General features: G+C 36.9%; 1 protein-coding gene across 10 annotated transcripts in view; it reads right to left on the reverse strand.

Annotated features, from left to right (window-relative positions):
* The window catches only part of tjp1a (tight junction protein 1a), a 297,836-nt gene that overhangs the window by 215,410 nt on the left and 56,508 nt on the right, over positions 1-25,918 (reverse strand). For all 10 annotated transcript variants that reach the window (XM_051920451.1, XM_051920456.1, XM_051920453.1 and 7 more), the window contains exon 2: positions 25,091-25,223. In XM_051920451.1, the coding sequence (XP_051776411.1) occupies positions 25,091-25,223 (133 nt within the window). The remainder of the gene's footprint in view (positions 1-25,090; positions 25,224-25,918) is intronic.

Here is a 25,918-nt window from a genome sequence, read left to right on the forward strand (position 1 = left end):
TCCTTGTTTACAGTCATAGGGAAAAAGCACATTCTAAGCAAAATTTTAACTTAGTCTTGCTGTCTAGACTTTTCACAAATGTAAGAGAATAAATATGCACAATTGGGAAGTGCTAAAAGCTTCACATAGCTGGTGACTTTAAACATGGAGGTATTATTAACACTTCAGGGATTTCACTTTGGCCTTTAAAGGGGCATATTTATTGGTAACAGTACTTCTCTGATGACTCAAAGAATCTAAGATAGCAGTGAATATAACATGTTTTGCTTATGTAGGAAACACTGTGACCACTACCAGTGTAGGAAGTACAAGTTCAACTTACTCTATAAGCTTTACTATAACTACTGTAGTAGGTGCAGCAGGCTTATTTAAAAGGTGGCTTCACTTTTATAACATAAAATAATAATGGTGTCATTTAACCATTGTTGTTAACAAACCCAAAACATGTCTGCCCTGTGTATCTTCTGAAAATTGCAAATACCAAAATAAGATCATCTTATGCTGTACATTTGCAGAATCTGCTTTTATATGGAGAACCACAACCTTTTCATTTTTTAATCTCTAAATTGAGCAAAATGCCTCTTTTACCACACACCATTAAAAAGTCCATCCAAAAATACTGCAGTGTAAGGCTAAATACAAACTGCTGTAAATGAAAGGTGCAAGAGGGGTCTCCATGGAAACACTCAAGGAATATGTTTAATATTAGAAATGTGTGTCACACTGTAGGATGTGGTTGTAAATTGCAGACATAAAAAGGATTTACTGAAGGCTGCTGCATCATTTGACATCATGCTCTTGAAGGAAGGATTATTTTCATGCTTTTTCATTGAGCTGTTTTGTAAAGCCAGAGATAAAATGTGTGATTTGTAATGCTATTGGAAAAATTGTGTAGAACCCTCAATAAGATAAGGATACTGAAACAGTGATCAATGCTTATGCACTGCTTATGCTGGCTAAATTGTCACAATTCCATTTACTGGTAATGCACAGAATTCCATACATATTACTATATAAGAGCAGATAAATATAAACACAAGTTTTTAGTGAACATACAACAAAGAAGAGTATATTGGCAGAAAAATATGCATTTAAGTAGCAAAAAATGTGCCCTCCTAAATAAGATACAGTATACTCTTTGGAGCTGGGCAGCTACCCAGCTTTCCAATGTACCACATAATGCTATTCCCTCTTATCTTCACTTTCTTGCAATAAGCTGTTCCTCCTTCGGTGGAAAAATGTCACATCTACCTCCCATTCTTCTCTCTATGTAGCAATGGTAAGGCATATGCAACATTAAGGCCAGATTTACTTTTAGTGTCCTTTAGGCATTCTACAGCATCATCTACCTTATCCTCAATTAGTCTTAAAATGCTAATGTTCAATTTGTAGTTAGCTTCATATAGGTAGCATGGCCCATGGAAAAAAAATACACAGCAACAATCTTATAAGATTTATGAATATATATATATATATATATATATATATATATATATATATATACTGTATCTATGCTTTAGAAAGATTCAGCAATTGCCACTGAGAGTTTTCACTCTGAACCATTATACTTAATAAATAAGCAAACTTGCACATTGTACAGAATAGAAATGGTGTCAAACATGATGAAGGGAAATGGCAATTTTACAAGATCATTGTGCTTTTCTGTAGGATTAGTAAATAAATAGACATCATTATATTTTTCCCAAGCCTGTGGAAGTGAAGCTCTCTCTCTAGTCATCTTCCTTACTTGAGACAGTTTACCCATTCCAGTCTATAAGTACAAAGCTGTAGGATTCCCATAAACAGTGCCATATTTGTCTGTTCTCAGCTGTCTTGAAGAAAATCAATAGGGCAAATTAACTGATGTACATTTATTTCTGTAAGGCAGTATTTGTTTATCAATCTACAGTATATTTGAAACATTTATTGACAGCTACTACCATAAACCAACTTTAATTTTATATCTGGAAATCATCTGATCCAATGGCGATGACACTCCTATCTTCAGGCAAGACTGACTTCATAAAGCATTTTTCATTACCTCAAGAAAATCTGCCTGTGATCTCAAAGCCTCTGGCTCATCCTGTTTTTGTCACTGGCATGATGGGCACATCCTTTGCTATCTTTGCTGCAGGCAGTCCTGATAATAGAAGCCATTGGTGTATGTCTGTCATTCCTTCAGGGTCACTATATGATTTGATTGTGCTTGACTCTTTATATTCTAATCTCTGTGTATATGCTGGTAAAATAACAATTACTGTGACACTGTTTACTGATTTTCAGTAAAACTTCACTGACAAATACTCTTAGAATCTCAGTGGAAGTTCCCAGTAAATTCACATACATTTGGTCAGTAAAAACAGCAAATGAAAAGATACATTTCCAGATAGCCCTTTACAAAATTGACCCAGTTTATTTTACTACAGCAGTTCTGCAGACTGCAATGTTTTTGTGCTGCAAGTTATTTCCATATTTCAGTATTAACTTGTTTTCATATAACACTACACTAAGTACAGGTTTTCAGCTATAATGCAAAACGAAATAACATTGAAAAAATATCAGCATACATATACAAATGAGCAAATTAGTTTGAACATGTAGTAAAACTGAGCAAATATAAAGCTGACTGACAGAACAATATAAGTCTATTAACATTATAACTGAGTAATGGCCAGAAGTGGAGGAAAAGAAAAAGTCTACCTGACAGTATTGCTGGATAAATTAAGCCCTGGGGTCTATAGATTTGTAAGGTCATTATTGTCATGTGTACAGAGCACAGTGAAATTCTTACTTGGATGTACTAATGAACATGCAACATGTTGCCAATTTCCACCTTATCTCAAAACTTCTGCTATCCTTACCTGAAAAATCTCAGTGCAATATCAGCATTACAGAGGAAATTCAAAAAATAGTTCCAAGATATCATTTAACATAATTGATAAAGATAGGTAAGATTTGTGTACTGTGCACATCTGAATACCAGGGAAATTATTCCCCTGCTTATTAAGGAATCTGATAAGGAACATTAGGCATAGTACAATAGTTTGAGCTTACGGTCATTGATATGGCAGTTGAGAAAGAAAACATATCTATACATATCCTCAAGCATTTCACGATCACAATCAAAGTCAGACAAAGTCACAGCTCTGGTAATCAAAGCCCACTGGCTACCCACCCCCTCCTGGGCATTCTACAACACAACTATGTGCTGAGCAGTCTAATGGTACCCTTAGATTTAAATAACTCCGTTATCTCTGGTGTCCCTTTCCAAGTGCAGGAGTAGCAGCTTGGCAATATAGCTGTGGTGCCATGGGCCACTGCAGGACACAAAGAAGAGAAACTGCACAGAGGATGGTCAGTAACAGGTCATACCAATTATCACATTTGCATTTTTATGCAGATGACAACAGTCATAGCTGCAATATAATCTGCAAATCAGCATCTATAAACATGGTATGCTAGACTAAAGTAATGGGTCTTCAGCCTAGCTTTCAATGCTGAGATCAATAGGGTATTCCTTACACAAGTGGGCAGGTCATTTCATAGCTTTAGGCATTGTAGCTAAAAGCTAGACCTCCTACTGTTGTTTAATTAATTGTAGAATCTTCAATAGATCAAAGTCTTAATGTCATAACATGTACACCAGTACATATTGTATATATTGAAAAAGTAAGTAAGTTTAAAGCGTTATATGCAAGATACAAATAGAATGCTTTGTACAGCATGTGAATAATGCACTAATCAATTCTACTAGAAACAAATGTATAAATTAACTTCTCTATATCCTCCATACTTAGAAAACATGTTTGTTAAAAGACAGGTGTCAAAGATAAAACCTGACTTAAGTGCTGACTCAGAAAAACTAATGCGTAGGCCTACTGAGTTAAAAACTAGCAGAACTTGGGTGCTGTCTGTTTTATTTCCTTCAACTAATAACATTGCTGTTTTTTCAGTATTTAAAGACATTAAGTTATTGCTCATCTAATCTTTTAATTTGTTGACACAACTAATTAAGGACACAAATGTTAAAACTTCATTTGGTCTAATGGAAAGGTGTAGCTGTTTATCACTTGCATACATGTGAAAGCAGATTTTATGGTTTCTAGTTATAATGCCAAGGTTCAGCATATAAAGTGAAAACAGGACTTAGCCTTGTTTTAACCCACCTTTTCTAGGATATATGTGACAGCAACTGTAAACTCACTTTTAGACTCCACCTTTGATTTCTTGAAGAAAGTTGAAGCTGCCACGGCCTCTTGCTAAAAACCCAGAAAACTAAATAAAATGGATAATTAAGCAGAGTTTGTTCCTACACAATCACTCTGGTCTTGTCTGTTATTTCCCTGCAACTAATGAAAGTTCCAGAGAGGCAGAAAAGCATTGTGCTTTGACATTTTGTCATTTGCCGGATCTAAGTTGAAGTAAAACTCAGCAATTTAGAAAACAGAAGCTTTGTTTTAAATATAAAGTAATGATTCATATATTCTTGCTCCACTAATGCCTTACTACACATTTACTTCAGACATGATTGACAGAATGTTTAGAGAACTCACTGAATAACACGTCTATGGCCATTTCAAGAAGAACAAAGTATTCTTTACTTTTAAATAACAACAATAACACAGGGGCAAATGTGTAACTCGCATGATAAAAAAAAAGAAGAAAAAGTATTGTGGTTTAAACTTGCATTGGCTAGAAACAAATTAAATTAGTGAAGTAATACAGTTAAGGCAACAATGTAAGTTGTGTTAGGGCTTAAAGCCTAATAGTATCACAGTGATATACTAGCTAAGCATGTCAACACTATGCATTGTGGAATGTACCATTTTAGGCAGCTTCTCTAGCAAGACACATGTAATATGTACACTGTATGTAAATAGCATACAATTATTGCACACTAAAAAAGAAGTTAAGACATCAAAGCACCACTAGTGGCAAACACAGCGATGAGAAAAGGAATGTACCATATTAATCTACACTGAAAATATTTGTTCAAAACATTTTTGAATTTGATAAAAGTCCCTCTCATTTCATGTTCCTAGTATTGTTTGCCTCCTGTCTTGTATCTTACCCAATTAGAAGAAGACCTTTATCAACAAATAAATGTTTTTGGAAAATGCTTCTGCTGATCAATCCTATCAACCCATCCATTTCCTCAGTTTAACATTCAATAAAGCACTCCATCCAATCTCCCAGATTTGTAACTCCATGGTCATACTGCTTATTGTTTGAAGCTACACATGTGTTTGTAGCAGCTTCTGTAAATTCTTAAGCATGTAATGTGATTCATGCTTTTTTAACTTTACTGAAATATAGTATTACTGAAGCCTAATTGCTGACTATCCAACCAATGTCTTAGTGTTATACGGCTTTATGTATTTTTAATATTCTTGAAGTACCGTATGATCACAGTGTTGTCTTTTATTTCAAGTCACTTTTCATGAGTGATATGTGTACAAAATACCTCATTTGCCACACCTTAATTATTTTTTTAATGTATCCTCCAATTACCTCATCTTCTCACTTATGTCTGGCGTTTCATTCCAAAACCGTTGTGCTCCATATTATTTATCTTTAGCCAATTAACATTCAATGCTTTTGAAGGTAAATCAAGAGTCAGTATATTTGTCTTCCTTCCCTATCCTGTTGTCTTCAATGGTCTTTACAAGTTGGGGAAGGAGTAAGACCTATCTGTTATATAACATTTAACTTTATATGTTGTTCTCTGATAATGGTTTACATATAACAAGTCTTATTTCTTTTAACCAGGACTAAAAAAATCATTATTTAAAAAAGTTATATCATACTTAATACAGAGGTGTGTTTCTGGACTATACTGTTTATCTGTTTGCTGATTGGTTTGTCTGACATGCTTTGTAGTAATTATATGTAAATTAACCTAACTGATTAAATGAATCTTTCTGTTAGATTTATTCAGTCTGACATGATGCATTGAACAGGGTATGTGGGGGCTCCACCTGTTTTTGTAAATAAAAGATATCCATGTTTGAAGTTTATACTGTATGTAACAATGGCTCATGATTCTTCTTTATTTTATTACATTATAGGACCTATTAATTTTTTTCCTTAAAACATGCAATATAATAACATGTTAGTCTTTTTTTACCTACAGGATAAATAACATTACTATAGTGCCCACAAAATCTGGAGTGATCTGTCATTAGTTCCTTCAGTTTCAAATGTTTAATGAAAGGTTAAGCAAGAAAAATAGCAAATCCTTGTTTGAGCTGCTGATGAAACGTTTAACATTACTTTTTAATACTAAGCCCTTTTACCCATTACATTTTTTACGATTTGATCGGGTTATACCTCTGGGTACTGGAATAGGATTTCAGAGTTATCACCAATGACAGATAAAATATAATAAGTTTGCAAGAGTCATGAAATATTGCTTACATTGTGCTTGCGCTTCATTGTTAGAGCTCTAAGGGAAGGTCTGGATGAGTAGTTTATTTAAGAGCAGATAATTTCTGCGTAGTCAGTAAATTTTGCTTTTTCTCTCTTCCTTTGGCTGCTGGTCTTAGCTTAATATATTTATACTATTCAATTATATTAATATTTAATCACATAAAAACATAATTAACAACATTCTTACTTTCACTCTCACTGTGTATATACAGTATATGCATGTGTGCATGTGTATATAGTATAGTGATGTATTTCTATATCAACATTGTTTTAACGTTTTAATGTGTTTTTGCATTTAGCCTTAAAACAAAAAATGCTATTTTTTAAGATATTCATTTATCAAGCTAGAAGCTAGAATCTATGGCAGAAGCATGAACACAAAGCAAGAACAACCCCAAGACAGTGGTGCCAGTCCAGGAAGAGCAAAACTGTAAATGAAATTAACATATTCCCAGTAAGTATGTAACTTCCTGCTGGTCTAATACAACAACCTTTCAAGAGTCTCAGATATATCACTCAGTTGCCTGTCAACAATAAATTACCATTCAGTGCTATCAATGCTGAATCTCAGTTTCAGATGCAGAAATGCAGATGTCTGAACCATTTACAGGGAATTTTTCCAGTACCTCTATTTATTTAATGCACTCCATTCACTGTTATGTTTCTAAACAGATTTCCCTCTTTTCCTAATTATCATTTTTAAAGTCTCATAGCATGAATTATTATCTTTTAAATTTCATCATTTCATACTTAAACTATAGCTTCACACATTAGACATTAAAAGTCATTCAAAGTGTATTGCATTTCTCTACATATAAGTAATTACATTTATTATTTTATTATTCTTTCACAATTGTAAAATGTTTAAAAATGTCTTCTTAGCTAATTATTTAAGATCTTATCATTTCTATAATCATATCTTACCTTAACTTTCTTAATCTGTCATTCTTCAGGATTAAACTTTAGCGATTCTTACTGAAGAAATGAAATCAGATTAATAAGTAAATGTCATTACCTCATCCATTTTTATTCTCAATAAATCTTATTTATCTGCTTATATGCTTTCAGATTGTTCCAACTGAAGCAGCACCCGGTGCTGCCAACAAAAAGAATTTCAGTTGCATGATTCAGCAGTTTGGTTGCTAGAAATCAAAAGCTTACACTTCTACTTGGGGAAAAATACCAATAATGATCTTAGAAACATATAATTCATAGAAATTCTAGCAATGGCTTGAACATATTTTCTGCAGGTAGGTTACCATATCAACTGCTAATAAAATTGCATTTTATTTACAGTAATTACTTGCAATTAAGAGACGACAGTCACAATATCCATAGTAATACACCTAAAATATATTTAGCACTATTTATTAGTAAAACAACAAAAAAAGAGAGATAGACTGCTAGGATAAAAAAAGCTGAAACCAAATATATCACTTGGAAAGAACAATTTTATCTAAGAGTGTTGAGCGAATAATACTATATATATTTCTAAGAAACCATTGCATATCCGGGAAATTACTAAAGACTGGGAACTAATAAAGTTTGTTCTTTTAAATAAAAAGGTGGTATGTCCATTAACTAGTAATTAAAAACTGTATAATAATATGTAACACAAGTAAATGAGAGGAAGTAAGTATAAAGATAAATTAGAGACATATTTACTACAGGTATATAACAGGGCTATTAACAAATATTTGAATGGGGATGTTTGTGTTTTAGAGTTTTTTGATTAAGCAACATACACAGCCATATTGTTAAAGACACTAAACAGATGCCCAGGGATTACTGTGAGCAAAAAGCAAAACTGTGGGAAGATAAAAAAAAACTGAAAGAAAAAGCCAGGGACATGCCAGAGGTTAAAACCAGGAAGTCAATGTATCACAGTGATCAAAAGAACAAAACAGACCTCAAAGCCAGAGAAATCCAACTCTAGGGCCTACTAGATAAACAAGCTAACTAATATTAGAGTTTTGTTGCACAAAATGTACACTGATGGATACTGAACATGTTACATGGTGCCATATTTATATGTCAGGTAAATTAATAATATCACTGATATAAATCCTTCAATAACGAGAATGTAAATTTGATAACATGAGAACAAAATGTTGTCACATAAATAATACAGATGATAGCCAAAAACAACAGCTTTAAAATGCAAACTAAAGTGAAAACTAAGTTAGAAATTAAATCCCCATATAAGAAAATGGAACAACTACAACACAACCTTCCCATAAAAGCATACATTCCAGATGCATTCATCCAGCTAGTCTAGAAAACATAACTAGAAGCATAAAATTTGGAAGAGGCACCAGCCTTAAATAAGTGCTACTAGCCTAGCTAGTACACAATTTTCGTAAGAATTCCAAAAGACAGCCAGTGGAATCAAAGCACAAAACATGGGGCATGAAACTACACTGACACTCAAATGGGTACATTTTCTATGAAAAATTATTTAATATATTATAAGAATACTATGTATGAGGTAGCAATTGTAACAATTTAAGTTTAAGTAAAGTTTACCTCACATCAAGCAACATTCCAAATCCCAGAATGATAAAGTGAAACAAGGGTTTTATAATCAGTAAAAAAAAACATGAAACACAGTAACCCCAAGGGGGTGAAAAACCTTGGAATACCTCTAGTGAGAAAAATGTAGGAGGCTTGGTTGGTTCAACACTGTCAACAAACAGAGACTGCAAACAAATAGTTATGAGTGTTAACAGGATGTTAAATTATACAGCAAAAGCTACAAGATAAAGAGTTTATATTTAATCTCTTATGTTTAAGACACATAGTATCATATGTACTTTTGATTTTAATGTTACAAAGAAGATATAACAGCTCTATGGTAAGTTCAAAGAAGGGCTACTAGACTGATTTCAAGACTGTGGGGGTATTAATAGTGTGAAATGATTAAAGAAGCTTAATTGCTCCTCTTCAGGAAACGAGTATTAAAGATGACATAAAGGGAGTTAAGAGGATAAATGCAAGATTTTACATTAAAATTAGATATGCAACAACAATACAGGGGCACAGATGGTAGCTGGTTAAGAATATTTTTGCACATATTATACATTAGAAAGTATTTTCTCATACAGAGAACTATAGATCAAGGGACTAAATTATCGAGTTTGGTAAATGATAGAAGCATTCTTTATGGACTTTAAAATCTTGATGATATATGGGTTTGCTTCACGGGTCCTCCCTGCATGGAGTTTGCATGTTCTCCCCATGTCTGTGTAGGTTTCCCCCCACAGTCCAAAGACATGCAGGTTGGGTGCATTGGCGATCCTAAATTGTACCTAATGTGTATGTGTGCCCTGCGGTGGGCCGGCGCCCTGCCCGGGGATTTGTTCTTGTCTTGCGCCCTGTATTGGCTGGGATTGGCTCCAGCAGACACCCGTGACCCTGTGTTAGGATATAGCGGGTTGAACAATGGATGGATGGATAAACACATTCTAAAATGGCTGAGTAAGAAAAATGAAAAATGTAGACTAAATAATTCTTGTTCTGTAATAATACGATAATGATTACTGTATTTAATGCATAAATGTTTCTTTCTGGTGTAAAATAACAAAATATTTAATTACTTGTATATACATTGTATATATTATTATAATGCAGTGCATTGTGGGAGACACTAACCCACAGTAAAAAGTACCAATTTCAAGAACTTCATCAACAATAATGATTTCATTACAGACAATTCACAGGGGATAAATGATCAAAAGAACAAAATAAAATTAACAAATAAACAAAAACAAAATATAACATACTAGCAAAATACCTGCGCTTCTCAGTGGCGAAGTACTGCCTTAAAATTTTTATTAAGAAGAAAAGTAAACCTTTTTAAACTGAGGGAAAATATACCAATAATTATTTGTTAAGGATCTGTTTGTATACCACGTTGTCAGTTTGGCCCTCCGGTTGTAATATGACCAAGCTGTGCGCTGAGCTTACTCTTCAGCATGCAACGTACAGTTGGCCATGTGAAAAGCAATCTTGTCTCAAATCAATGCCAACCTTTTGTGGGGTCTGTCCCTGAGACTTATTAATTGTCATTGCGAAGCAGAGCCTTACTGGAAATTGGAGGCGTTTGAATTGAAATGGGAGATCAGAGGGTATAACGAGTTACACATTTGCCCCTGTGTTATTGTTGTTATTTAAAAGTAAAGAATACTTTGTTCTGCAGTGGGTTGGCACCCTGCCCGGGATTGGTTCCTGCCTTGTGCCCTGTGTTGGCTGGGATTGGCTCCAGCAGACCCCCGTGACCCTGTGTTCGGATTCAGCGGGTTGGAAAATGGATGGATGGATGGAATACTTTGTTCTTCTTGAAATGGCCATAGACGTGTTATTCAGTGAGTTCTCTACAAGTGACTTACAAGTCATTTTTACTATAATACTATAATACTATTACTTGTGAATTTCCCATTGGGATTAATAAAGTATCTATCTATCTATCTATCTATCTATCTATCTATCTATCTATCTATCTATCTATCTATCTATCTATCTATCTATCTATCTATCTATCTATCTATCTATCTATCTATCTATCTATCTATCTATCTATCTATCTATCTCTAAACATTCTCTCCCCTGAGCCACTGCCAGTAAAAATAGTTGCCTCAATTAGGTTCTTTTGCAGACACGTGACCTGAAGTCTCATGCCGCTACAAAGGTTCGGTGGCTGTAAGTTTCTCAGTAACATTATTGGTTCCCCAACATTCAAAATTAGATTATGCTCAGGAGTGCCTGGAGGATTCAGAGTGTGGAGAAACTCTACCGGATACTGCACCGTGTCTTCCACTTCTACAACTGAATCCACAGACTGATATGTTTTCGGTTGTGAAGGTAGTTATTGAAGTAAAATGTGGTTTATAGTCGTAGTCATGTCATTTCTTGGTGTCAGGATAGCTCTCTCCCTCAATCATGACACGTCGTTTTCGTGGAGGTTTTGTAGATTGGGGTAAACATTTTGAAGAAGGCTTTGTAAGAGGCATTGGTGGTTGTCCAAAGGTGTAAAATATTTGGCCATTTTGGTACACTTGAAAGCGACAACCAAACAATTCAGCGGCAGCCATCAACTCACATGCAGAACCATAGGTGAAGGGCTTAAGCATTTCACTCTAATAGTGCTCCTGTGTAGTATAATTATCTCCTGTACCGTCATCAGTCCACACCTTGAACCTGTCCCAGTCATTCAATACATAAGACACAATGTTCTTCCGGATATCAAGAGTGAGCCTGATATGGCCGTGCAATATGTAACACAGAGAATGGAAAAGGCAGTCGCCACCTCCGGGCATGGAAACCACTTGGTAAGTGGCAGTTCTTTGATCGATGGTGATCACCTCGATAGACATGTTAATGGGGGTACGGTTAGAACGATAAAGGAAATGGGTACCTGAACAATGTAAACTAAGTCTAAAATACCTACACAATAACTATAATCGTAATAAACGAACAATAAAACAGCGGAGAAGCCGTGGATTAAATAAATAGGCTGCAGTTATCAGCAGGGAGACGTGAATACCGTGGCGAAGCAAGGGAGGGAATGAAGAGACCGGAGCGACGGACAGCCTTATATAGGCAGGCAGCCAACTACGTGGGAGGCGTGGGGATGGGGGACCCAATGCCACCTCACACGGCGACCGAGCTACAGGCTATGGACGTATATATGTACGTTAGTAGGATTCAGCTATCGTTGGGAACCCGCGTACCAAATTTCTTGAAGATGGGCCCATAAGTAACAAAGACCGTTGGAAAGTTCAATATGGCGGACGACAGTGGCGTCATACCACCAATATAAGTACGTACATCGGTTTCGGTTAGCACAGGGAAGACGCCTACCATATTTCATGAAGATGGGGCCATAAATAAGAAAGTTTAACATGGCGGATGTTGTCGACCGTTATGACCGTTACGCGTAGAATTTCGGCCGACAGTGGCATCATACCACCGAAGTAAGTACGTACATCGGTTACGGTTAGCGCAGGGAAGCCGCCTACCAAATTTTGTGAAGATGGGGCCATAAATAAGAAAGTTTAACATGGCGGACGTTGTCGACCGTTATGACCGTTGCACGTAGAATTTCGAAATGAAACCTGCTTAAATTTTGTAAGTAAGCTGTAAGGAATGAGCCTGCCAAATTTCAGCCTTCTACCTACATGGGAAGTTGGAGAATTAGTGATGAGTGAGTCAGTAAGGGCTTTGCCTTTTATTAGTATAGACTAGCAAAATACACGCGCTTCGCAGCGGAGAAGTAGTATGTTAAAGAGGTTATGAAAAAGTAAAGGAAACATTTTAAAAATAACGTAACATGATTGTCAATGTAATTGTGTTGTCATTGTTATGAGTGTTGCTGTCATATATATATACATATACACATATACACACACATATAGACACATATACAGATATATTATATATACATATACACATATATTTTTTATATATTATATATATATATATATATATATATATATATATATATATATATATATATATATATATATATACACATACATACATACATACATACATATACACACATAGATGCACTTACAATAACATAGAAATCAATATAAACAACATTAACATCATTATCATATGAGAATATGAAGTAATATATAAGAAGCACATTTCATATAAATATAAATTATTAAACAGTAAAATCTTCTTCTATAATTTGCTACCGTGGCTTTTCGTTGGTCTGTCCAGGATTTTAAATCACCTGTAGCTCGCAAACCGTTTCACCTATTGACTTGAAATCTGGTACACATATAGTACGTCACGTCTGCTATCCGGTTTATGGGTGATGATTGTTTTACTCTTTTTATGTTTATTTTATTTTATTTTAGAATCAACTCCTATCTGCGCACACCAGGGCGGCCGTGGGCAGATGCGTATGGTGTATTCACTCCATGTTATCGTGCATTGCGCTGTCACTGGTATTTTGATAAAAGAATTTGAACAATATATAAGAAGCGTATAAATTATTAAACAGTAAAACATTAACATTTAAGAAGTAAAGTTACATTGAGTACTACTGCAGTGCCCTCGGGTATACCTCATTTTTTGTTTGCCCATTACATGCTTAAATGTATACATTTTTTGGTGTACCTACCCGAGAACACGCGACATATAACCGAGCGTGGGAGAAGCATGGATTTTAAACACGCGTTGAGTTCATCTGGTGGTCTCCCTCGTGGAATAACTGGTAATGTTTGACTAAAATCTACAGCGAGTAAAACGACATTACCTCCTTTTTTTTTTTTACGATCTCTGAGATGTTGCTTTTTTCGGTTCAAGGCTTCATAAGCTCTTTTATGTGCCATGGTGTACTTAATAAGTACTAATTATCCCAAACCATCATCTTTGAATGTTGCAAGACTTTCGCCTTGTATGTAGATCGGGGTAATTACATTCATTGCATTCCTAGTCTGAATGACAATGTGATTGTATGGGTGGTTACCTGGCACTGTAGGGTTGCCACCCGTCCTTTAAAATACGGAATCGTGCCGCGTTTGAGAATGAAATTGCGCGTCCCGTTTTGAATCAATACTGGACGGGATTTATCCCGTATTTTTTTTATCATTTTTTTTTTAAAGCAGCGTGTCATGCAAATCATCCCACACGCATTTTATGAAGATGCCTCCTTTCCTACTTTTGATTGGGTAATACTTGATGTCATCGTTAGTTTGATTGGTCTTTTTAACTGTCCAGTGAGGAGGGCGTGTCTTTTAAGTAGAGTGTGCAAAGTGTTGGCACTGAGATGTGGCGTCAGCGCCATAGTTGAAGCCCCTAACGTTGCGGTCAGCAAGTCGGCTAACATCCGCCATGTGCCGTCTTTCAGTTGCGAGAAGCAGATCATAGAATGGTTGAAACTGTTGCCCCTAACATTGCGCCACGGCGTGTGGTTCGTTTATACCTCGTGTCTTCTCATTAAACTTTTATCTCGTGAATATGTTATTGCAATCCGCAGCGGGAGCGTTTCTATAAACTTAATTTAAACTTACGTTTTACACCGTGCTTTGTTTCCCTTATGAACATGCTTGTATGCTTAACTCGCTCCGTTCTCAATTGTTTAATTAATTTTTTGCTCTTCGCTGTTTGCGGCTGTTCCTCCATTTCCCCCTACTTCGTTCTTTTATCTCGCGAATATGTTATTGCAATCCTTAACAGGAGCGTTTTCAATAAACTGATTGAAAATAGTTTTGCATTTACCTTTTTAGTAAAAGGCGAGCTTTTAAGCCTGAGAAATCACCCCGTAAATGCACACGTTTAATTGCACATGTGTTAATATGTATGGTTACACAGTATTAAAAGACAGTGAACAACGTCAGTTACCTTTGTTCCCGCGTTTGATAAAAGGTGAGCTTTTAAGCCTGAGAAATCACCCCGTAAATGCACACGTTTAATTGCACATGTGTTAATATGTATGCTTACACAGTATTAAAAGACAGTCAAAAATTAACGTCATTTACCTTCGTTCCCGCGTGTGACTCGTGCTGTAAATCTCTTCCTTGTTTTTAGTTCACGTGATTACGTAGGAGGCGTGATGACGCGATACGTGACTCCGCCTCCTCCATTACAGTGTATGGACAAAAAATATGTTCCAGTTATGACCATTACGCTTTGAATTTCGAAATGAAACCTGCCTAACTTTTGTAAGTAAGCTGTAAGGAATGAGCCTGCCAAATTTCAGCCTTCCACCTACACGGGAAGTTGGAGAATTAGTGATGAGTCAGTCAGTCAGTCAGTCAGTGAGTGAGTCAGTCAGTGAGGACTTTGCCTTTTATTATTATAGATTAGTTGTACCCTGCAGCTCCACCCGCGTTGTAATGAAACAGGACAAACTGTAAAAATCAATAAACAAACAGGTATAGATAGCTAAACAGAGGCAAGGTACGCTCCAAAACATGGCCAGAGTTAGACCAATTCGAACGGAGGCTCGCACGTGAGTGAGGAGGGCCCTGCCCGGCTATCCACTCCTGACATCTCGGATTAGCACAAATAAATCTTTCCTGTATGCGAACTATGGCACTAAGTGCAACGACAGAAGTTTCAAATTCAACCAGAATGTTCAAGCAAATTATAGTAAAAATAAACGGATCTAAATCCGTTAAGTAGTTCTTTCGTGAAAAGCGGAAAGACATACATACATACAGACAGACAGACAGACATTGGATTTTATATAGAGAGAGATTTACCACAGTTAGTGGGGCAAGGATAAAGAATTTCTGTCCCATAATTCTAAGGTGAGATGACTTACTTACTTATTCATTGTCCAAAATACAGTGTACACAAGCACTGAACATTCTGTCATTCACTTCCCTAATCATTCTCTACCCTGATCAAACTACTACCCTTCCAGTTCACTAATAAAATGGGAGTAATCTTTAAAGCCCCCACTTTGATTATTATTTTTTTGGGGGGTAAATAACACTCTTTGGACATAAAAGGTGTCATTTTGCTTGGCTTTTCTCTTTGGACATAATGAAAGTCATGTTACAAAGCTCCCTGAAGTAGCTTGCTCTAAGGCTGCACTCTGGTTTACAATTAAAAGGACATCAATGCTACACAAAACACTGTATATAATGCATAACATGCAAACTGTACTATATGTGAGTATCCTGTTGCCCCCTCAGTGTTTCGTGGAACTCACCCCACCTTATCCCAATGAACTAGTAATTACTTTCAGGGCACTCCACTCCTCAAGCCTATATTGTCTACTTCCTCCTTATTGCAATTTATCCACAATGTCATTCCATCTACAATTATGGGTTCATCTTTTAATTAATTAATTAATTAATTAATTAATTCTTCATTTATATAGCGCTTTTCTCACTACTCAAAGCGCTCAGCAATTGCAGGTTAAGAGCCTTGCTGAAGGGCCCAACAGAGCAGAGTCCCTTTTTGGCATTTACGGGATTCGAACCAGCAACCTTCCGATTGCCAGTGCAGATCCCTAGCCTCAGAGCCACCACTCCATCTTTTAAAGTACAGAACCTGCCTGCAGTGTCTCCTTCTGAGACTTCAACTTACATCCATATGCCCCTGGAAACCTGTCATGAAAGCCTATTAAAATCCATTCTCTCACAAAATAACTGAACTGAATGGTTGTATCTACAGTAAATAAAACAGCAAGATACAAATAAGTAAACATTAAAATTGTGCTGAATTAGCTTTTTTTGTAAGCTTCCGATGCTTCACCAAACATTGGTGCTGTTAATGTTTTCATCTCTCTATGACTTTCTGTCTCTCAGGACATCCCTGAATTATGATCTAGCTAAAACTCTGATTAGAGGTTTTGAAAACATGTTGTGTATCTCCATTGGACAAAATTGTAAACATTCATAAAATTTTATTTTACATGAATAACAAAATCATTCACATGCAAATTCATCCTAAACATTATTGGTAAAAGTATTTATCTATATTAGTATAGCTATACTGATGCGTTTTGCCAAAAATGTGTTCTTCAAAAAGCCCAAATTACTTGTGGAACTGTCAAATCTAAGAAACTCAAGCAAAATTAATTCACTTGGGTTTTAGTCCTTAAATGTGTGCAGTAATGGAGATGTGCAAGTAAGTAAAACATATAAATATTTGAAAATTGGTAAGAAAAATATGTATTAACTTGCTCTATTAATAAATTATTGTTATATTTTAACTTATGGGCTTGCTATCACTGTAGGAAGATGTTTTTAATATATGAGCGTGTTTCCAGCTTTCAGAAATTATTTTGTCTCTGAAAAAACATTATACTACAACACTAAGTTGGAATTATATGAAAAATCAAAGTATAATAATTAGAAGATTTTGAGTGGTTTCAGGAAACTTTCTGGTCTGGCAATTAGACATCTTTAATCAAGATTTTCCAATGTAAGGTAGTAGAGAAAGCTCTCACAGATGATAACTATTTTGGTATATACTGTTTATATTCATAGTCAAGATTACATCTTGCCTGAAGAAGGGGCTTGAGTTGCCTTGAAAGCTTGCATATTGTAATATTTTTTAGTTAGCCAATAAAAGGTGTCATTTTGCTTGGCTTTTCTCTATATTCATACTCAAAAACTGAAAGTTCTACTTTAAAGGACTTTCTGGTGATACTGTAGTTTTGTAACTTGACAATGCTTCAGAGCTCAGCACTACCACAAATGTACACTGCAATATTAAAGTTAAAATGTCTTGCAGTTCTGAATTTAAGATCCATTAAAACATTCCTGGGTTCTTCTAATTGTCACTGTCATATGTTTACTTTTAATTAGAGAATGTCTCTTGCCTATATTCTTTCCTGGTTTTTGTGCTCCCTGCTTACTTGCCAGTGATTTATAGATAAAACAGACTTGCACTGCAGTGTGTCTGCAGCAATATCATGCAGTCCTATGTCTCTTAATTTTGCCTTGCTGTCCAGGACAGATACTGTCTACCCTATCACCACGCCTATAACATGAATCATCTAGTCAATTCCGAATAAATATTAAACAAAAGAAGTAGCCTGAGATACTGAAGTGATATTATCTCAGCAAAGGACTTCAATAGCATTGCTGATGATCCAGCCTGCTTGCTGCCTTGAGCCTCTGACCAGAATGATGCCCATGTCTTACTTAAATGATAATGATAGGCTCCCAACATAAAACCACATAAGCTGATTGACATAAAATAATTAATGTGTGCAATGATGCAGCACAATATAAGTTTTCTGTAAAAAGTGCAGCCTATCATGAAAAGAAAATCTTATGTGCTGCACAGTTTAAAAAAATATCACAAATTGCACATAGAGAAACATCCATCTATATTTGCATATCCAGACGTTTTCGACATGCCTATAGCTCAAAGGCACAAACCGGTGAGAAAAACCAGTAACTGCAAATAAGTATGTGAATAAAAATATATGGCGAGGTGCATGGTAATTTTTATGCACCACTGGCCTTTACCACAAGCAAAAAATGAAGAGTGTTTTTATGTTTAAACCACAAGGCAGTTTATAAAGTAAGCACTTGTAAATGCATTAAAAATGGTGATCATGTTTATTTTTGTATTTGTGAGAAAAATTTCTAAATGTTACGAAGAAAGCACTGATTTATAGTCTATGGAATTTGTGATAAGAATTTATAATTTCAGTTTTTAAAATGCTGAATGTTAAAAAATCTCTAACAATTAAAAAAAAATTCAATAAATTTGTTCCCTGACAACATGTCAATACATTCTTTTTTCATCAAGTTCAGCCTCTGGACTTAAGCTTTACGATTATGTGATTTTACCAAAACTGCCACAATTTTTGCCAAATGGACTCCTAGCTCACTAAAAAATCAAAAATGGTATGCCTTGATGCAGCATGCACAAGCTTAAATCAAATGTGAAATGCACTGCTCTCTTGCAGTTTAAGCACATTTCTGTTTTGCTATGTCATGAGAAGGAGAAGACGGTATTTTAAATCACTAAGCTAAAATGCCAAGTCTCCTGTTATGCAGTGGAAAAAGCTGCCGTCAATTTTATAATTGCCGAACAAGGAGCAGCCTCATGCTACATCAGCTAATTAACTTTTTATTGATCAGCTATTCTACTGCCCAGCTGTAAAAACAAAATTAAATTATGTAGGCAATTCAATAAAAGAGCAGAGTTAATGATGCACTGAACATTTTCATAATGAGCTGCATTTATTAAGACACAGTGTAATCAAACATCCAACCAACCCAAATAGGATATGGCACTTAGAGCAAATGAAAGAATAACATCATATATATATATATGTGTATATATATATATATATATGTGTATATATATATATATATATATATATATATATATATATATATATATATATATATATATATATATATATATCCATCCATCCATCCAGTTTCTAACCCGCTGAATCCGAACACAGGGTCACGGGGGTCTGCTGGAGCCAATCCCAGCCAACACAGGGCACGAGGCAGGAAACAAGCCCGGGCAGGGTGCCAACCCACCGCAGGACACACACAAACACACCCACACACGAAGCACACACTAGGGCCAATTTAGAATCACCAATCCACCTAACCTGCATGTCTTTGGACTGTGGGAGGAAACCGGAGCGCCCGGAGGAAACCCACGCAGACACGGGGAGAACATGCAAACTCCACGCAGGGTGGACCCGGGAAGCGAACCCGGGTCTCCTAACTGCGAGGCAGCAGTGCTACCACTGCGCCACCGTGCCACTATATATATATATATATATATATATATATATATATATATATATATATATATATATATATATATATATATATATATATATATATATATATATATATATATATATATATATATACATATATATATATATATATATATATATATATATATATATATTGTGAAAGATAGAGGTCTCCGTGACCCCTTGAACCCTCAGACTAGACGTCAGACACCAGGTAAAAGTCCAAATATAATATTTATTAATATAAATAAGTGCACAAAGCACCCTCCTCTCCACAATACTCAATAATAATAATAACAATAAACAATAATCCTCCACACTCCCAGACACTTTGCCACCCTTCCTCCCAGCTCAGCTCAGTGTGCTGGGCTTTCCTTAGTCCTTTTATAGCTCCTGACCCGGAAGTGGTTCCAAGCACAACCCACAAGTCCATTTCCTTCCGGGTCAGGGCAAACAGTCCTCTTCTTCATCCCGGGAGCACGTCACTTCCTCCAGTCACGTGACTGAGATGCACTCCCGGGTTATAGGGCACGCAAGATCCCACTAGCCCCCCTACAGCGACTCCTGGCGGCCCCCAAGGTATCCAGCAGGGCTGTGTCACAACACTACAAAGTCCATGAGGCCCTGCTGGAACTCGGGGCACGAATATAAGTGATCGTCTTGTAGACATACCCTGGCTAGTGAACACTGACAAGATAATCCAACACTTAAAAAACTCCATGATAAATTCCAAAATGTACTTAAAACACTTTTAACAACATACAATTGGGTAGAATGCTGAGTCTGCAAACCATTTATGAGAAAATCAAAGTGCATGAGATGCACTTTCAATATAGGGAAACCCGACTCAGGCCACTTGTTTAATGAGTACTGGTAGTGACAAACATATAAAAATGCATTAAGAAGGAAAGTTACTTAGAATTTAAATGGTGTGATGCCCAAGGGCACGTACAGCCGCCCTAACCCCGACACAGACAGGCAGGAGACAGGTTTTTGTCCACACAGCACACAGTTTATTAACACTGTTGTCTTCACAGCACACAAGCACAAACAATACAGTCCCTATTGCTGCCAGTCCTTCCACCTCCACTTCTCCTCAAGAGCTTTGTCTTCCTGAGTGGTGGTGGCTGGCTCCTTTTATAGGGCACCCGGAAGGAGTCCAGGTGCCCAACAAGCTTCTAATGGAGCACTTCTGGGTGTGGTGGAGGTGCTGACAAATAGGGCCCTGTAAAAGTGCAGGCGCCACCAGGCGGTGGCAACTGACCCCAGCAGGGTTGAGTTTCCATGCTCACAGCCCGTAGCCCTGCTGCAAGCCAAGGGTGCTACCCTCTTTCGGTCCAGGAGAGAAACGGTCTTGCAAATACTCTCTCCTCTGGTCCTTCCAGACTCAGGGCGTCCTGGCCAGGTAAGGGCTCTGGCCATCCACCACACTAGATATCAAATATTTGTGATATATAGAAACTACTTATGCATTCTCCATCTAGAATTTTACATTTACAGTAATCCCTCCTCCATCGCGGGGGTTGCATTCCAGAGCCACCCGCGAAATAAGAAAATCCGCGAAGTAGAAACCATATGTTTATATGGTTATTTTTATATTGTCATGCTTGGGTCACAGATTTGCACAGAAACACAGGAGGTTGTAGAGAGACAGGAACGTTATTCAAACACTGCAAACAAACATTTGTCTCTTTTTCAAAAGTTTAAACTGTGCTCCATGACAAGACAGAGATGACAGTTCCGTCTCACAATTAAAAGAATGCAAACATATCTTCCTCTTCAAAGGAGTGCGCGTCAGAGAGAGAGAGAGAGAGAAAGAAAAAAGCAAACAGTCAAAAATCAATAGGGCTGTTTGGCTTTTAAGTATGCGAAGCACCGTGGCACAAAGCTGTTGAAGGCGGCAGCTCACACCCCCTCCGTCAGGAGCTGAGAGAGAGAGACAGAGAAAAACAATCAAAAATCAATACGTGCCCTTCGAGCTTTTAAGTATGCGAAGCACCGTGCAGCATGTCGCTTCAGGAAGCAGCTGCACAGAAGGTAGCAACGTGAAGATAATCTTTCAGCATTTTTAGACGAGCGTCTGTATCGTCTAGGTGTGCGAACAGCCACCCTGCTCAATCCCCCTACGTCAGGATCAGAGAAAGTCAGCACAAGAGAGAGAAAGAGAAAAGTAAGTTGGGTAGCTTCTCAGCCATCTGCCAATAGCGTCCCTTGTATGAAATCAACTGGGCAAACCAACTGAGGAAGCATGTACCAGAAATTAAAAACCCATTGTCCACAGAAATCCGCGAACCAGCAAAAAATCCGCGATATATATTTAAATATGCTTACATATAAAATCTGCGATAGAGTGAAGCCACGAAAGGCGAAGCACGATATAGCGAGGGATTACTGTAATTCATACATCTATTAATTTTCTGAACATTCTACTTCCAGTAAGGATTGTTGGAAGAGCCATAATCTATGCCTGTAGCAACAGATGCCAGGTTGAACTTGCATCTGAATGGGACACTAGTCCATCGTAGGACACACATGCTCATTCTAGGACAATTATTAGTCCCCAGATAACCAAACATGCAGGAATCAAGAGTTTCTACAGAAAGCAAAGCCTTTGTACTATATACACTAGGTCAGGGGTCCCCAACCCCCGGTCCGCGGCCCACTACCGGTCCGCAGCCGTCTGACAGCCGGGCCGCGAGAGGACTTTCGGCAACGGCGACTCACTCAGACTTTTCAGAACGCTTGGCGGGCGGGGCTTTGCAGCGGTGCAGAGAGAGGAGAGAGACCGAGGTGAGAGACTATTACAACAAAGTATTTTTATGGTCCCGACAGTTTCCCCATATGACATGAGTCTATAGAAATCACGTTACTACGAAGTACATTCAACAGATGCTTTCATTACAACGAAGTGACCTTGAAATGCTTGAACGAATCATCCACAGAGCAGTTAGATCTGTAGTTGCAGCTCAGTTGTGCACGTTTGCACAACGATCCCCAAACAGAAACATTGTAAAAAAATCTTTCTTCGAACTTTCCTTGTACTGTTTTTTTTTTTTTTTTGCTGTTTTTGTTGTCTGTGGTTTTCATTGATTCATTTTGCTTATTGCTTGTCAACATTTGAAAAACATCCATTGGAATTTAACTCATTGTCACCCTCCTATAGAAACGGCAGACACGAAAAAAAGATTGCAGTGTTAATGTTTGTGATGTGCAATCTGTTGGATTGGCAAATGTAAAGCATATGTCTTTGTTATATGCAAAAAAAGAAGAAAAATCTCAGATTGCAAACGTATGCGAACTGCTTAATAACTTGTTATGTAAATTGTGTATAAAACTGCCACCCCCCGACCGGTCCGTGGAAAAATTTGCATCTAATAAAGTGGTCCTTGCTGTCAAAAAGGTTGGGGACCACTGCACTAGATGATGGAAAAACTTGACCATTTATTAATAAGCTACAAGTAGTAAAATATTACTGTTCTGCAATTTAATTGGTTCAGAGACTTGGATTGTGTGGGAAAAAATTTCACAATTGTAACTTCAGTCTAAACACAATAAAAATGATAATAACCAAAGGCATACACCAATATGAGAAACACTGTATATATTTATATTTTAACAAATTAGCTGTAAGGAATTTTCATACAAGTAAATTAGTCATCCTGCCCACTGTGTCAGTGCATTGTCCTATTTGGATGAACTAGACAGCCAGTTTACATCTGCTTACAATGATGCATTTAATTGAAATTGTAAGGATTTATTTAGCCAAACAAGCTGCTGTGGAGAATGAACCAACAAAAGTACACAGGATCAAAGCATGACAACAAAACAGCACATGCAATTGGATGTTCTTTCCTTCTCAAGCAGCCACTGTGGAGAAAAGTGCAGGAATTTAATTTAGTTAATATTTAACAAAATGAATGAGTCCCTTATGCAATAAAATGTTATCAGCTTTAGGTTGTGCACCTTGTGAGGACATTCCCTTTGCCTTTAAAGAGATTGTGAATACGTAAAGCATATTATATTGCAAAAGTAAACAGGAAATGTAATTTTATGTCAATGTATTAATGTCATAAAGGTGATGTCTTTGTGTATGGTCTTGAACATTAACTGTGTTTAATAAATTAACCTGACTCTTTACAGATATTTTTGAAACAGAACGAAAGATAGAAAAAGTAAGGTATGGAATCCTTTTGAGTGGCAGAGATTTAACAGGCATTTCGTAGGACAAACACATTATTTGTTAAAAAAATGTCTATCAAAACCATCTACATTTTTCATTATGATCTGAAACAGATTTTTGGCCCTACCATCCACTCCTTTGTCCAAAACAAGATATGTCCAGCTTTATCACCTTCTACAACAGTCAATACCAACATATAGATGGACGCTGCCTTTAAATTTGTTCCAAAAGATTGCACAGTATACTTTCATTTACATGGGTGCATGATGTCTCTTCATTTGTGTTATGTGTAAAGTACTTTTCCTTACATTATTTGTTTGGTTACAATACATATTCATTTCATTTGTATTATTAAAAAAAATATATCCTTTCATGTGTCCTGCGGTGGGTTGGCACCCTGCCCAGGGTTGTTTCCTGCCTTGTGCCCTGTGTTGGCTGGGATTGGCTCCAGCAGACCCCGTGACCCTGTGTTCGGATTCAGCGGGTTGGAAAATGGATGGTTGGATGGATATCCTTTCATTAAATGAAACTAATCCAAATTGAGGAGGGTACTAGCTCCACGTACTTGTTACCTCACTCTTTTGTTGGTGGGATTTTCTCATGCCACCTCTGCAAATTCTTTAAACATCAAAGAGTTAGGGGTTCAGTTTCATGTCATAGTGGAAGATAACAAGGGTCCCTATATAAGTCTAATGGGACATTTCAGAGGAATTTCTGAATCATGCGGAATAGCATCCTCTAATGTTTCAACAATATTTTCAACTAAACCTTCCTTCTACTTAGCATCCAGGCTTACTTAATTAGCATTCAACATGTGCCAAGTCAAGGCTGTGAGGCAGACAAGATCCAGTAATGTCATATTTAGTCAGTTCTTAGTACAGTATTATATATTAATGCCTAAGTACAATATTGTGAATGTGCAACTTTCCAAATTCAAATACAGAATGATGTATTTAATTTAACTGTGCCAACAAAATAACTTTCATAGTTAAGATCTGTTATATACAGATATATAAAAACACATGGTGATGCAAACTGTAACATTTTATATAAATAATATATAAACAAAGGGAAATAGGAAAAAGAACATCAAAAGCAGAAAGAGTAATCTGTTCGTTAACAGCATTTCAGGAAGAAAATCTTTGTGGTAGAAGCTCAAGAATGTCCCTAAGTAGCAGAACAACGCCGGCACTTTTGTGAAGATGATAGGGCACTGTGGCCTTCATATGGTATGTACTTTCTCACTCGGTCGGCACTGTACTTACATTGGAGTCTAGAAGCTCGATGCTGTCTAAGCTTTTGCTTCTGTGTATCCTGCCCTTGATCCTTCTCAGGGATGGCTTTCCCTGACTTCCAGAGGAGGCGGCCACATTGGAGGTATCTGAGCTTGGAGTGACCCTGAAGAGACGGACAAAAGCAGGGAGTAAGGTTTAAAGCCCATTCTGCTGAATACAATGGAATGTCATGAAAGATGCTGGAGGCATCTATGGTGGTATAAAAGAAGCACAAGTGTCTCCTCTTCAAAGGGCAATCCTCCCTATTGGATTGAATGGCATTTGAAGCAAGTGTGCATAATTGGCTTTAATGTCAGCAGCATGCCCGAGGAAAAGTGCCACAAAGCACACGCGTCCCTGCTTACCACCACACCTTTCCTCATTATACGCTTTTTTCTCAACAATCTCAAATAGCATGTCACACAAAGACAGCTTTCCTCATGTCAGCATCAGTAAGGGAAATAAAGAAAAATGAGCAGTCTTTTGTGAAATCTTCAATTGCAAGCCACTCTTTTGCAGCTGGAAAAGTATGCGGAATATACAGAGCTTATAGTAATGTTAACAAGCTCCAGAACTGAAGAAGTGGAATATGCCTTCATGCAAAAGCCTGTTTGTGCCGACTCAAAATCAGCTTGCTAAGTCCAATGCTAAATTGATCAAAAGTGTCACAAGTTGAGACCTACAAGTGAATGTGGACAATGTTTACTTCTACCACTCAGCAAAAGTTATTGGGAAGAGGGAGAGTAATGGATAGTACTCTTGAGGGAATGTAATGGATAGTACTCTTGAGGGAGAGTAATGGATAGTACTCTTGAGGGA

Source organism: Erpetoichthys calabaricus, chromosome 17 (genome assembly GCF_900747795.2).
Source record: "Erpetoichthys calabaricus chromosome 17, fErpCal1.3, whole genome shotgun sequence".
Classification (NCBI taxonomy): domain Eukaryota; kingdom Metazoa; phylum Chordata; class Cladistia; order Polypteriformes; family Polypteridae; genus Erpetoichthys; species Erpetoichthys calabaricus.